The sequence below is a fragment of the Macaca nemestrina genome, chromosome 19, assembly GCF_043159975.1.
Source record: "Macaca nemestrina isolate mMacNem1 chromosome 19, mMacNem.hap1, whole genome shotgun sequence".
Classification (NCBI taxonomy): Eukaryota; Metazoa; Chordata; class Mammalia; order Primates; family Cercopithecidae; genus Macaca; species Macaca nemestrina.
This window is the reverse complement of record NC_092143.1, coordinates 60,964,677-60,980,082: the sequence shown is the minus strand read 5'-3', so window position 1 is coordinate 60,980,082 and position 15,406 is coordinate 60,964,677. Positions and strand designations below refer to the sequence as shown.

The window sequence follows — 15,406 nt, the reverse complement described above, 5'->3', positions numbered from 1 at the left end:
CTATGGTGTTTTCCTCACTGTGCCAGTGGCACTTTGGTTCTTGAAATAATGTCTTCTCTATCATGGAGAAGGCAATATGTCCCTTGGTTGTAGATTCTGTGGTGTAGCTAGCTTGAGGATTTTTTCCTGAAAGTTCAACTAAAGTTTGTTTCTTCAGCCCTCTGGACAATTCTGTAAACTCTTTAATAAATGGTAATAAATCCTTATCTGTTAAGAACTTAGACAGAACTATGTTTTCTGTAGCTTAAACCTTATGAATCAGACTCCAATGCCCAGAGATTTAGAAGGATTGAACTCTGCTAATTGAGATGGCTATTTTTAGGAGAAATAACAAGCATTTTATTTCCATAAGTTTAGTTTGAAACCCTATTAAACTTCCAAGTGTTAATATCAATTAGATAGTTTGGACTGGAAATGCCAAGTTTTAAGTATTCAGTGTATAAATAGTATGTAGAGTTAGGAGATCTGATGAGATCACTGAGAGAGTAAATATCAAGAAACAAGAGATAAGATTCATTGACTGAGCCCTGGAGCTCTCCAAAGTTTAGAGACTGGGACAGCAGGCTGGGAGGATGGATGAGGAAGATCCAACCAAACCTACTAAGGAGTGATCAACGAAGTAAGTGGAAAACTAGATGAGTGGTGTCCTAGGAGCCAAATAAAGAAACATTTCCAAAATAAGGGAAAGGTCAGGTATGTCAAATGTAAATATGTCAAGGAAATGAGGACTGAGATGGTGACTGGTTTTGTAAAGCAAAGGGTAAAACTAGCTATGATTGGCACAGCTTTGGCAATTAGAAATCATTTCTTAACATGCTTCATCAGTGTTCAAGTTATAATATTCATGGATAATAAACAAATATCTAGCACTGGGGTAGAATAAAAAGTAAGTGTAAATGACAGTGGAAGGATAGTTAAAAACTGAAACAATTAGTACACAGGTTACACCATTAGTATTAAATATCAAGTACACTATTGGAAATTTAAGGGGAAAAAGGCAAGCAGAAGGCCACAGCCCTACTTCAGTAATGGTTTCAGTTGTACATGTTCCATTTGGATCTTAATGAGAAAAGTAAACCTGATCATGTCAGTAATCTGCTTAAGAATTTCTCCTTGTTATTAAGATAAACTTACTAGTAGAATGCACATAGTCCACAGTGGTTTGACCCCTACCTCCTTCTTCAGCCTCATCTACCTGCTCCATTCCATCACAACTTGGAAGCCTAAGCCACCCAGAGCTCCTCTAAGGAGCTCTCACTTCTGTACTTCCCTCTTCTTCTACAGTTATTCACCTGCAGAAAAGTTTTCCATTCTTCAGGACTCAACTCAGTTGTCTCCTTCTCTAAGCCTTCTCTTGTTTTTTACCACCTTACCTCAGGGTTTCATGTTCATCTCATTTGTTACCAAATCACCAAATAGCTCTATACTAGAATCATAGCACTCATCACTAAAGTTGTAATTACAACTAAAAGTTGTAATTATTATCCTACTTTTGTCTCCTTCACGAGGCCAGTAAACCACATGAGAGCAAGGGCCATGACTAAATTTACTTCTATCTTTAGGACCTAGAGCAGTACCTCCCACAGGATATAGTAAGTGCTCAGTAACTCCCTGCTAAATGAATGAATAAACAAATAGAGATCATTCAATGGCTTTAGAGCCTTTCTCAGTGGAAACCTATTATTAGGTTTTTAGTGATTTTATTTCTCATTTTACTTTTGTTACACCTCATGAACATCTTTAATCAGATCTGTTTATTTTTATATGTTTAAAGAGGTATTAAATCTCAATGAAACAGACTCTTAGAATTAAAGCAATCCTAACCAGAAAAGATGTAAACCTACTTGTTGAAGAAACAAAGGGAAAGGGCCCAAGGAATTCTCTTGCATAGAGCAAGGAATAGGTGCCCATCTCCTCTTGGCACGCCTGAGAACAGTTTCTCTAGTGTGTCTTGTCTTCAGTACCTGAATTTAGAGAAAAACAAATACATAAATAAACAAAAGCATCACAGTCTACATTGTGTAAAATAGTGGACAGCTCATAAACCTAACCCTTCTTTAGAGGTTCAGTGTCAGGCATTTCCATGCTGAAGCTAAACCAGTTAATAAAGTCTTTCTGCATTAGAAGGGTAAGAAAGAATATATCCAGATTTTATAGGTTTCAAGAAACAGAGAATTTCTTTTTGTACACCATTCTAATGCTGACTATACTTTCATGTTAGGAAAATCACCATTATATGCTTAGCTCTTCTTGCTTTGTCCCAAATAGAGATATAGAACACATTCTCTCTACAACAATCTCCAGATAGCACTTACCTGTTCTTTTAGTTAAAAGCTCATGCCCTTAGGTCAGAGAAAGAAAATATATGTCCTTCACTGCCACAGTGCTCTATATACACTGTCTGATACGGTAGCCCTTGGCCACCATAAGTCATGTGATTATTTAAATTTAAATTAACTGGCATTAAATAACATAAGAAGCTCTATCCTTCGGTTGCACTAGCCACATGCCAAGTGCAGAGTAGCCATTAATATTGAGCTACCATATCAAACAGTGTGGACAGTGCACGTCTCTATCACGGGAGAAAGTTCTATTAGACTTTTTAGTGATGTCCATCTCATTTCATGATGCAGCAAGGGAGATATTTTATTTCATGAGAATTAATTAATAAATAATTGCATTAAACATTTAGCAAAGTGCTAAGCTGTAACTTAAATTAGCTTTATTGTTGATACAGTTAACACAGATTAGGTGTAATCCAGCCTAAACTTTTCATCATTTTGTGACTACTTTCATAATGGCATTCCTCACTGTAAAGGCTTTGCATTAAAAAAATTCTGAATTCTATAATAGAGGGATAATCAAACCGACACCAGTGCACAAAAGACAATAGTTAGAGTTTAGAGGTGGAAGAAGCCCTCACAGAGGAGAAATAATTTAGGTTTAATAAAGTAAAACCAAAACCAGAGTTCAACAAGTGTTAAGAAAGAGAGAGAGGGAGAGACAAGAGAGTGAGGTAGAGAGAAAGATAGAAAAAGGGAGAGAGGGAAGGTGACAGGGAGGGAAGAAAGGGAAGGGGAAAGAGAAGGGGAAGGAAAGGAGAAGGAAAAGGGAAGGAATGAAAGGGACAGGGTGAAAAAATGGAAGGGAAGGAAAAGGGTAAGAAAATGGAAGCGAAGTGAAAGGAAAGGAAACAAAATGAAAACAAAAGGGGAAAATACCCTATTTATCCTTGTTTCTCTTTGCAATTTTTAATGAGAGTATTTTAATGAAAAAAATGCCTGAAAATATTTAATGTACTTTAAATACCTTCTTCTGATGTTCTAGCAGCACAGTAACCTCTTTCTGTGTCTGTTTCCTTTTGTCAGAAAGCCTTATGGTAAATGATCTTTTCTCATCAGACAGTACAACAGCCCTGGCTGTGTACACTGACCCGTCACTTAGAACTCTGAAATCAGGATCACTTGACTGGATGAGGTCTGCAGATCTGAAGCACTCTTCCAAATTAACTGCAAGTAAAAATTTCCAAGTTATAAGGTGGAAACACATGAGAAGAAAAAATGTGTTAAAATAATGTATATAATCTTTTTAAAAACCATGAAGTGGGATGAAATCAGCCAATCACTTTGCATTTACCAGATATCTAAACTTGTTTTTTACATTACTTAAAAAATAATCATTTTCTTTCAGTTAAAAAATAATTATCAACTGTATATTTCTATTAAATAAACCTTTTATTAAATAAAGTTTTAAACCTTTATATGCTTCTAATAGACTTATGAAAATGACCTTCCAGATAAAGATGTGGGCATGTTATAATCATGACAAAACTTAGCTACATGCCCCCAACACACCAGAATAAACATATAGAAGTTTCCCTAACAATACAATCTGAGGGTTTAAGATACACCTATATTTAGTGAGAAGTCATGAGCCAAAGAGCGATGGAGTGTATGAGTTTGGTAAAGAGTCACATAAGAAAAATCTGATCTCCGAATTTTTCTTCCCACTGGCACTTTTCTGTACACAATTTCCCCTGCAGGCCCACGATACTCTGTGTGTTCCAAGCTTCTCAAGGCCCCACACTGAAACTCCACATTGAGTCTTTCTTCCCTGGGATTTCTGGCCTCTAGTAACGGGTAATAAAATGCATATAAACATCAAAATGTACCTGTCATCCATCCCATTCTTCAACTATTTGTCTTAACAGAAAGCAAGTGGATAAATTACTACTCATATAAGTAACAACCTTTCAAAGGATTCATTTGCTCAGTCCATGAGTCGTGTTTACACATTAATTCAAATCTGTCACAGGTGGAAATATTTAGCAAAAAAGTAAAATAAACATCTTTAGGGCTGATAACATATTTCTCTCATCTTCACATTTTTAGAAGAATGATAACTTCTGGTTTACTCCCTGGAGGGACATCCCTTGTTAGTAGATTCAGGCTACCTCCAAAAGGCAAAGGTATGCTCTTTCATGCTCTTTCCAGCCTATGTAAACTAAATTTCTGCTTTAAACAGACTTTTAAAATTTCTCACCTCTGCCAATTATTTTGTCTGCCTCTAGTTTAGAAGGTACATTAAGTATCACCTTTTTGCAGGCTTCACCAGCAAGACTGAAGATCTAGAATTTAAAAAGTCACATTAATACAGTAGAAAATAAAGATTAAAAAACATAATCATATAAATAGATATAAAACAAGCAACTGACAAAGTCCAACACCCATTTATAACAAACCCCCAGCAAACTAGGAATAGAAAGGGACTTGCTCAATATGATAAAGTTCATTTATGGCAAACAACAACTAATTTCATATTTAAAGGAGAAAGATTGAATTATTTCTTCTAGCATCAGGAATAAGACAATGATGTCTGCTCTGCTCTAACTGCTTCTTTGTTTATATTTATTTATTTATTTATTTTTGTGACTGAGTCTCACACTATTGCCTAGGCTGGAGTGCAATGGCATGCTCTCAGCTCATGGCACCCTCCACCTCCCAGCTTCAAGCAATTCTCCCGCCTCAGCCTCCCAAGTAGCTGGGATTACAGGCACCCACCACCATGAGCAGCTAATTTTTATAGTTTTAGTAGGGATGGGGTTTCACCATGCTTCTATTTAACATTATACTGCAGCTTCTAGCCAGGAAAATTACACAAGAAAATAAAATCAAAGGCATCCAAATTGGAAAGGAAAAGGTAAAATTGTTTCTATTCACAGATGACATAAATTTGTAGATAGAAAATCCTAGAAATCCACTAAAAAACTGTCTAAATAAATGAGTTCAGTAAGGCTACTGGATACAAGATGAACATGTGACTGCATTCCTGTACACTAGCATTGAAAAATTTGAAAACTAAGCAAGAAAATTGATTTGTAGAGTATTAAGAAGAATAAAATACTTAGGAATAAAGGTCATCAAAGAAATAAAATATTATACACTGAAAACCATAAAACATTGCTGAAGGAAAATTTTAAAGACCTAGATAAATAGAGAGATAGCCCATCTTCATGGATCAGAATACACATTCCCAAAATTAATTTACAGATTCAATACAATCTCTGTAAAAATCCCAGATAACTTTTTTGAATAAATTGAAAATTAGTCTTTATAGAAATACAAGGTACCCAAATAAAATTGAAAAACAAAAAAAAAATTGAAAGACACATTTACCAATTTCAAAACTTGGTACAAAGCTACAATAATCAAAACAGAGTGGTACTGGCAATAGAATAAATATATAGATGAATGGAATAGAACTTAAATGCCAGAAACAAGGCCTTACATTTATGGTTAGCTTGCAGAAATTTCAAGAGAAATAAATAGTCTATTCAACAAATGGTATTGGGATGATTTGATATCCTCCTGAAAAAAAAAAAGTGAATTTGAACCCCTACCTCATACTATACATGAAAATTAGCTCAAAATGAACTACAGACATAAATGTAAGAAATAAATTATTTAAAGGTAAACTTGAGAGCAAATCTTTATGATGTTGGGTTAGGAAATGATTTATTATACACAACACCAAAAACACAGTGATAAAGAAAAGTTGTTAAATAATACTTATTCAAAGTAAAAACTTCTGCTCTCCAGAAAAATACCACTTTCTTTACAAAAGTGAAAAATATAACTCATGGGATAGAAGAAAATAGTTTCAAACCAATAAAGGACTGGTATCAAAAATGTTTAGAGAATTCCTGCAACACAATAATAAAAAGGCAAATAACACAGAAAAATGGGCAAAGGATTGGAATAGGTATTATCCCAAAAAAGATATTAAAATGGCCAAAAAGTAGATGAAAAGATGCCCAACATCATTAGGTTTTAGGGAAATGGTTATCTAAATCACAATGCAATACCTACTTGCTAGGATAACTAAAATAAATATGACAGAAAAAAATAAGTATTGGTGAGGATGTCGAGAAACTGAAACCTCTACACATTGCTGGAGGAAATGTAAAGTGGTGCAGACACTTTGGAAAATAGTTTTGCAATTTCTCAAAAAGTTAAAAATAAACTTAAATGATCCATCAATTCCACTCTTCCTAAATGAAATAAAAACCTATGTCCACACAAAAACTTGTCATGAATATTCACAGTACATACCATTATTCACAACAGGCAAAAAGTAAAAACAATCCATACAATGAAATTTACTTTGTTAAGTACTATGCATGCTACAACAAGGATAAACCTATAAAACATACTCAGTCAAAGAAACTAGAACAAAACAACACATACTGTATGATTTCATTTACATAAAATGTCCACAATAGGTAAATAGGCAGGAACAAAGTAAATTTCCATGGGAAGTGCTTGTAAATGGGCATGAGGCTTATTTTTAAAGTGATGAAAAACTTCTAAAATCAGATTGTAGTAATGATTGCACATTCTTCAAATTTACTAAAATTCACTGAATTGTACACTTAACGAAGGTGAATTTTATGAATGTAAATTATAATTCAATAATGCAGTTTAAAACTAAAAAGGGCACTAACGTTGATCGAAAAATGACTCTTTCCAGTTACTTCTACAAATTGGTAGTGAAAGGCCTTGTCAAATTTACAAATTCACAGAAGTAATTTCAACACAATAAAATGGAATAATAACCACAAAAAAGTATTTTATTTCTGATATAATCAAATATAAAATGGATTTCTACACAAATTAAAAGATTTTAACTCATAGTAACATAACAACTGTAAATATATCTATATACAAATATATACATTATCAAAATTATTCTAATATGTGATCTAAAATTATTGTACTTCTCAAAAATTCACCTTACCCTCACTTGAATTAGTCAGAATAAATAAAATATCTCAAAAATACGGACAAATAGGGCCAACATGTAACAATGCTGTTTAATTTAGGTATAATAAGCCAAGAAGTCGTTTTCAGAAAATCCTAACCAGATTGCAAACTGGGACAATGAAGTAATACGTTGTTTGCCCTTTAAAAAAAAATCATACATATGCTTAATTTAATATTTTCCTTAAGCATATAGTTGCCACCTTGGGATGAAAAATGGTTTCCTTCAACAAACCACCCATTGGTTGAAATATATTGTAACTCTATAGTTGCTATTTTTGAATCCCAAAAAAACGCTACGCCCAATATATACTTATTCACATCTCTTTTCAAAATATTTCAGCTAACTGAAATATTTAAATCAATTAGAACATAATAAATGCTCTGTGTCCATCTAGATCTTTAAAAAAATGAATTTTTGCAATTTTTGCTCCATTTTTAAATTAAAATTTACAGATGTGGCTAAAGTCTTATGCTCTATTATATTTCCAACTCTTCTCCAGGGAATAGTTTTTTCAGAAGTTAGAATTTATACTTCCTCAGTAGGATTTTATACTTTTATTATATAGTATATGCTTGGGCCTATAAAATATAAGCTGGTATTGGGTAGTATGTGTTCATATGCACCCCTTTGCCATTTGCTTTTTTCACCCAACAGTATGTTTGAGATTTTTCCATAAATGTACCACAGTTTATTACTAGTCATTTTCTATTGATGGTTATTTAGATTGTTTTTCATTTCTTCTATTACAAATGATGCTATGTGAGCAGCACTGCCTACAGCGGAAATTACTGTGCCATACATGAACATCTTCAATTTTATTAGCTACTGCGAAGTTGCTCTCCAAAGTACTAATATCAATTTCTATTAATGCCCCCAGCATATTAAATCTCTCTATTTCCCATATCCTCCCTTACAAATAATTTTATGACTTCTTCCATGTTGCCAACCTAACGGCTGTTTTAATTTGCATTTTATTAATTTTTAGTGAGATTGACTGTATTTTCTTGTGTTTATCTGCCATTTATTTTCTGTAAATTGTCTATTCTTCTCCTTTAATCACTTAAGTTTGCATTTTTTAAATTTATTTTTTTCTTATAGCTTTACATAGTTTGCTTTTTACCTTTTATTACAAAATCTTTTGATAAACAGAGTGCTTCAATTTTGTTTTTTTATTTGACACATCTTTATTAAAATTTTATGTATACCAGATACTCAAAAATTTCGAAGTCCCCATTGCTCAATCTTCTTTTTTAAAGTAGTATTTTTGCTCTTTTTAGACTTTGACTTTCAAAACAATTTTATGATCAGCTGCCCAAGTTCTGTAAAAATTTCTTTTAGGATGTTGATGACATTCCATTTCATTTAAATGTTAATTTAAAGAGGATTTGACATTTAGGGCTCTTGAGACTTTCCATTCATGAACATGATTCATTCTCAATTACTTATGAATTATGTTTCCTTTTTGCTGTTTTTTTCTCCGCCCCCCCCCCCCCAATTTGAGATGGAGTCTCGCTCTGTCACCCAGGCTGGAGTGCAGTGGCATGATCTCGGCTCACTACAATATCTGCCCTGGGGTTCAAGCAGTTCTCCTGCCTCAGCCTCCTGAGTAGCTGAGATTACAGGCGCGCACCACCACACCCGGCTAATTTTTGTATTTTTAGTAGAGATGGGGTTTCATCATGTTGGCCAGGCTGGTCTCGAACTCCTGACCTCATGATCCACCTGCCTTAGCCTCCCAAAGTGCTGGGATTACAGGCATGAGCCACTGCGCTCAGCCGAATTATGTTTGCTTTTCAATAAAGCTTTGTAATTTTTGCTATAAAGGTCTTTCACATTTTTTGTTACATTTATCTTAGATACATTGATTTGTTGTTGTATGAATGGGATTCCTCTTAACATATTTTTGAGTTGTCCCTTGATAATATATGCAATCATGTAAAAATATTAAGCTTCTATTCATGAAACTTGCTTACTTTTATTAGTTCTAGTATCTGTCAATAGATAGTGTTGGATTTTCTATGTAGTTAAACCTGTCGCTGGCAAAATGACAATTAGGTTTATTTTCTTTTAATCCTACAAGTCTTTCATTATTGCTATTTTTTATCTAATATGCTTGTTAGGACCTCTTCTGGAATGCTGAATAGAAACACCTATACTGACCATTATGGATTTGTTTCTAACTTAAAGAGAATATTTTTTATAATTTTGCCATTAATTATGAGTCTTTTTCTTTTTTCCTTATAACATTCATTCATTACATTAAGAGAATGAATGTACTCATTACATTAAGAGAGTTCACTCTTGGCCAGGTGCAGTGGCTCACACCTGTAATCCCAGCATGCTGGAAGTCCGAGGCAGGCAGATCATGAGGTCAGGAGTTCGAGACCAGCTTGACTAACATGGTGAAACCCCGTCTCTACTAAAAATACAAAAATTAGCTGGGCATGGTGGCGCGAGCCTGTAATCCCAGCTACTCAGGAAGCTGAGGCAGGAGAATCACTTGAACCTGGGAAGCAGAGGTTTCAGTGAGTCAAGATCATGCCATTGCACTACAGCCTGGGTGACAGAGAGATACTCCATCTCAAAAAAAAAAAAAAAAGTTCATTCTCTGTATTCTGAGTGTACTATGAATTATATGAATTCTTTTAAAATGAACTGTTTCCACTTATTTTGAAATAATTAGTTTTTCTCTGTTGATACATTTTCTCTGTTGATACTATGTTAAAATACAGTAATAGATGTTCTAATGTGAAACCATGCTTCCTTTCCTGAGATAAGCCTTATAGGAACATCATATATTTATGCTTACAAATATATCGGTTTGCTTTCAATTTATCTCAACATTTCACATATTTGTAAGTAAGATCAGGCTACTATTTTTCAACTTCATACAATCCTCATAAAATGAGTTAAGAAGAGTACTGTATTTTTCTGTTGTTTGAAACAATTTACAGAAAGTACAGACTCTCTGTTCCATATAATTTTGAAAGAATTAACTTATCATAAGCCCGGGCCTGGTGGATCTAAAGAAGTGTGTGTGGAGCTCTCTGGCTTCTAATTCAGTTTATTTAATGGTTATAGGTCTATTTAGATTTTGTATACCTACTCAAGTCAATGTTGGTTATGTGTATTTTGTAAGAAGTTGTCTGTTTTGTCTGTATTTTCAAATTAATTGGAATTATCTATTAATATTATTATTTTACTTTTTAACATTTGTTCTCTCCAAAACTGTACTTCCTTTTCATTTCTAATATTGTTTTATCTATGCCTTTTCTTTTTTTACTTGATCAATTAGAGCAGGGTTTCTCTATACTCAAGAGGTTTGGTTTAGTTCATACCCTCTACTGCTCATTTCTTTCCTTTTTTAAAAATGTTCTTCCTAAAATATGAATTATAAATACCAACGATTACATATAGCATACGTGTGTGTTTTAATAAATAATAAAATGAACATTAGGGTACTCACATTCAAGGTTAAGAAATGGAACATTACTAATATTTTCAAAGTTCCTAACTATATAGCAGTAGTTCATTCATTTTCATTGCCACTTAGGACATTATTAGAAAGAATGTACAGTTAATTCATTAATACAACTTTTGAAAGGGATAATATTCAATATAGACTTCAGTTATAGTATGTTTCTTGAAACTATGAATTCAATTGAGATTATGTTTTTGTGAGGTTTGGATGCATTATTGAAAATAAAATAAAGTAAAAAATGTAAACACACTAGTATATTAATGATGATGAACTAATGACCTTTAAAGTTATTTTATAATAAAAATAACTTCTGTATACAAGAGTGCCCATATTTTAAATTAAAATATAAAAAACTAAGCTTAAAAATGATAATGTAAAGTATTACCTACTGCAGCCTAAGCAAAATAAATTGGTTTGTTGCATTTTACAGTACTAAGCAAATTGTATTAATTGCATGATAGAAAGCTTATCAGACAAATCACTAAATCCTGATTGAAAAATTTAATGCCAAAGAGAGAATGAAAATTAAAGGTGTTATCTGCAGTTGTTTCACTTTTATGCTAGTGTTTAATTTTATAGTAAATACACAAAGTAGGCTTTCTAAAATGACACCCTGCTTCAGTAGAGAAAGAAGAAAAAGAATGGAAATTTATGGTATGTCTTAAATGTGAAGAGGATCTTCTGGGTTGAACACAATAATTACAGAATTTTAAACTCTTCATCTCTCCTGTGGCCATAAGTCTTCTCAGAATGGAAATATTACCTTTACAATTCTTACCACTTCAAAAAGTAAATTGCAAGATTTACTGCTCTGCATTCTCAGTACTTAGATGAGTATAATAAATTTGTTTCTACCCAAACTCATTGTAAGATGGGAATTCCAGCTATCACACTTTCAATGGAAAGTATGATTAACTACAGGTCACCACAGATACCATCTATGGAACAGGACTGCCACATGGGAATTACAACAGGACCAAAAAATGTGCATGAGTTTACATTTATTTATTCAGAACGTGCTTCCGTATCTAGCTGTATCTCAATAGGAACATCAACAATCTCCTTTTAGTAAGGTAGCTGATAATGCATCAATCTAAATATACGTATACTACAATTTTGACTTTTTTAAGCTTGCAGTTTTAAAACTAGTTTTCCTCTACTTCCTTTATTTGCCATAATCTTCTTTTCATGAATGTAAAAGTCTTTAGAAATTACTATAGTCCCTTTCATTTTAAAATGATGATTATATCAACTATTATCAAGAGCAAAACAATCACACAAGTTTTTCTGGTACGGACTCACATTATTCACATTAACCCTATAAAATATAAAAATTTGGATGCCTATTTATCAACATAGGTTGCAGGCAGAGTTCATAAACTCCAAAGAGGAAAAGTACAGGTTTGAGGGGAGTTATTTCAAAAGTTTCAACTATTTTAGTTCCTTTAGAAAAGGAGCCCGTTTAACAAAATGATGGATTAGCTGTGTCCAAGTATGTGCCATTTATAATGTATAATAGATAACATAATTCTTAAAGTAGATTTGGTAACAGTATCAACACATATTTTTAAAAGATTCGTATTATTTGTAACAGGCAGAAGACAACTGATCTCATGAAAATGAGCTTCCACCATCCCTAACAATTCTGGTTACATTAAGAAGAAAATACACTTTCTGAGGCAATCAAAAACTTAACAATAGTGAGATGCTCTGATATACTTCTTTTTTAGTATTCCCCTCTCATTTTTTTCTTTCTGCGTGTGATTATTAGAAATTGTATTTACACTTCAGAGTGTGGTGGGGCACAGGGTGGAAAGGAGATACAGGAAAAGTGCAGAATGGGAAAATTCCTCAACCTGTTGGGCTGCTTACTGGGAAGACTAAAATTTAACAAGTCTCAGATTCTTGTTAAAGACTTGCTTTGAAAAGCTGTCTCCTTAGAACAAGCAATGTTTTAAAGATAAATAATGGTTTAAAGATACCCATTAAAGTCTCTATAAAATGAAAAGTGTTTCTAAAATGCGATGTCATTAATATTATAGTGAAAAGTTGAGAGTCGTGAGTCAAAAGGAAGGAAATACAGACATGAGATGGTCAAGAGAAGTGTTAATTTACCCATTCGGTCCGAAACTGCAAGTGTTTGTAAATTGACAGTTGCAAATGAAAGCAACTGTCATTTTATGTACACTTTCGGATATTTAAGTCTCCAGATATAGCATTTAATCTAAACTCAATGGAATTATTTTTTTTTAAAGAAAATCTTAAACCAGTATGTCCTAGATCAAAGCTGAAGCTTCCTCCATTTAGATTTACGCCCACCTTCTTCCTTGCCACAGCCCGACACCCCCACCCGTGCCTTGCCAGGACATCTCCTGGTCTTCTATGGCCTCCAGAAGCCATGAGCGAATGCGAGAAAATCTGAGAGCAGCACCCGCAGTTTCGTTCCCCATCCTCAATCCCTTTGTAAAGGAAACACAAAACCCCAAATGCATGCTTGTAAACTGAAAAGCTGAAAAAGCTTTTAAATATGTTACAAAAGAACACATTTTGCAAGCAGTTTGCATTTGTAGTCATTTCATAAGCTCAGATACTTTGTCGGAACAGTTCCCGGGCAAATAGATGCGCTTTATTTGTCCAATTCCTTCTGCATAAACATATCGTAGATCATAACTACCAATCCCATATTCATATCTCGCTGACCTAAAGGGAGGACAACCCTTAGACCCACTCCCACTTGCCAGGGTGGAGGGCCAGGAAGCAGTAAGAATCCGCGAGACCAGATTCGACTCACTGCCGACGCGGATACTATACACCTCGCTTCCATCGGACCCCATGCACATCCGTGGATGCCGCGAAGTCGCAGGTCCGCGGATCCTTTCTGAGCGTGCGGAACGAAACTCTGTTGAAGCCTGAAGCTTCGCGTGCAACCGCGCCGCCAGAGTTCCGAACACTTCAAGTCTCCCATGTTCTCAGAGCATTGTCTCTAACTTCCTCTCCTAGAGGATTTGGTCCTGGGCAGCAGGTTTCCGGAGACTCGAAACCCCAGGCTGTGCTCTGATCGCGCACTCCTCCAAGTACTACCCAAACCCACCGCATCCATCATCCCGCACCACTGTCACTCTCTACCCGTCTCCCCACCTCGGCCGCATCCCCCAAACACAACACAACCCCAACCCCCATTCTGGCCCAGGCTTCCCACACCTTCGCGCCCCGGGCACATCCCGCCCCCGGCTGGGAGGCTGGCGGGGGTAGACCGCATGCGTGAGCTTCTGAATACCCTTTAGGGGAGATACCGAGAAACCCGCTTCTCAGGGGCAGCCCCACAAAGGGACCGAGGGACACAGCCACGGCTGCACACACTAACGAACCCATCCAGGTCAACTGGGACCCGGAGCGGGGGAGGGGGCAGCCCCTAAATCCCATTTCAGGTCTGTGCTTTGAGCTCTCGGGGGTCCTAAAATACTGACCAACAAGCTCTCTTCCTCCCTCTCCACCCAAAGGCGCCCTCCAACCACCACCACCAGCAGCTCCACCACCTGGGGAGGAGCGTGAATCCCAACCCCCTGCCCAACCCGCGACTGCGCCCGCCAGAGCGCAGCGAAGCCTGAGCGCGACTCAGAATTCCAACAATCGAACGCGGTGTCTCAAAACAAAAAGCTGAGTCCAGAGTCGACCCGCAAGCACGCGTTTTCTCTCCTCACTCTTGCAGGCCCGAACTAGGGGCGGCTACCAGACCCGCAGCATTGATCTGAGCCGCGGCGGTCACGTTTCGGCCCGCTTTGGCCCCAGCTCCGCGCAGCGTCCAGAGCGGATCCACCCCCGTCCCCATCCCAGCCCTATCCGGCGAGGTCTGGCTCACCACGAGGGTCAGCAGCAGCTGCCAGCAGGCGGCTCCGCGCACGGAGCGCCGGAGCCCAGCGGCGGCCATCGGGATGCGGGACAGGGCCAGGAGAACGCGGGCGCCAGGAGGGTGCCGAGAGCGAGACCTGCTGAGGTGTGGGGCGCGGAGGTGCTTTTCTCGCCGCTGCTTGTCTTTAAGTGTCTTTGGCCTCTCTCAGGCTTGCCTGCCCGGGAGCAACTTCACTCCTGAAACCAGATTGGACCCAGAGGACGCGGAGAGGCCACTCCTTGTTATTTCTCAAGTTTTATCATCGCCGGCACAGCTGAGGAGCTGCCCGAGCCTGCCCCTTTGCTCCCCAGCAGCCACCGGGGCGATCGCGCTCGGGAAAGCGGTCTCTGGCGCACCCTCTGCCAGCTCTCCCACGCCCCTCGTCTGCCCCGCGGCGCTGCCGCCCCGCCCGGCCTGCAGAGAGGCCCTGGCAGGCCAGATCGTCCCAGGGCGGCACCATCGCCCGCGCTGCGCGGTGCATCTCAATGCAGAACCCCAATCCGCCCGCAGGGATCCCTGCCTCGACAGGGGCCCTGCTGGATGCCAGGAACACCCTTGTCATTGGATCAGCGGATCTGCCCTTCGACGTCTGAACAAATTCTGCCAATGTTTTCAGATTAAAGCAAAATACATGTACAGCATTCTCTCCAGATTTGACTAACATGACAAAACACACGACAGAAGGAATTTATGCCAAATGGCATGAATAAACA

The 15,406-nt window shown here is 37.0% G+C and overlaps 1 protein-coding gene across 3 annotated transcripts in view; it reads right to left on the bottom strand.

The window, feature by feature from the left end:
- LOC105468134 (desmocollin 3) overlaps window positions 1-15,012 on the bottom strand; it is a 52,584-nt gene extending 37,572 nt beyond the window's left edge. For 2 of the 3 annotated variants that reach the window (XM_011718168.3, XM_011718176.3), the window contains exons 1-4: window positions 14,664-15,011; window positions 4,543-4,627; window positions 3,310-3,509; window positions 1,845-1,964 (exon numbers count right to left, since the gene is read on the bottom strand). In XM_011718168.3, coding sequence (XP_011716470.2) covers window positions 1,845-1,964; window positions 3,310-3,509; window positions 4,543-4,627; window positions 14,664-14,732 — 474 coding nt within the window. In that variant the 5' untranslated portion in view covers window positions 14,733-15,011. Of the gene's footprint in view, window positions 1-1,844; window positions 1,965-3,309; window positions 3,510-4,542; window positions 4,628-14,663 lie in introns of all 3 variants that reach the window. The other variant, XM_011718185.3, reaches the window with a different exon arrangement.
- Between the last annotated feature and the right edge of the window lie 394 nt (window positions 15,013-15,406).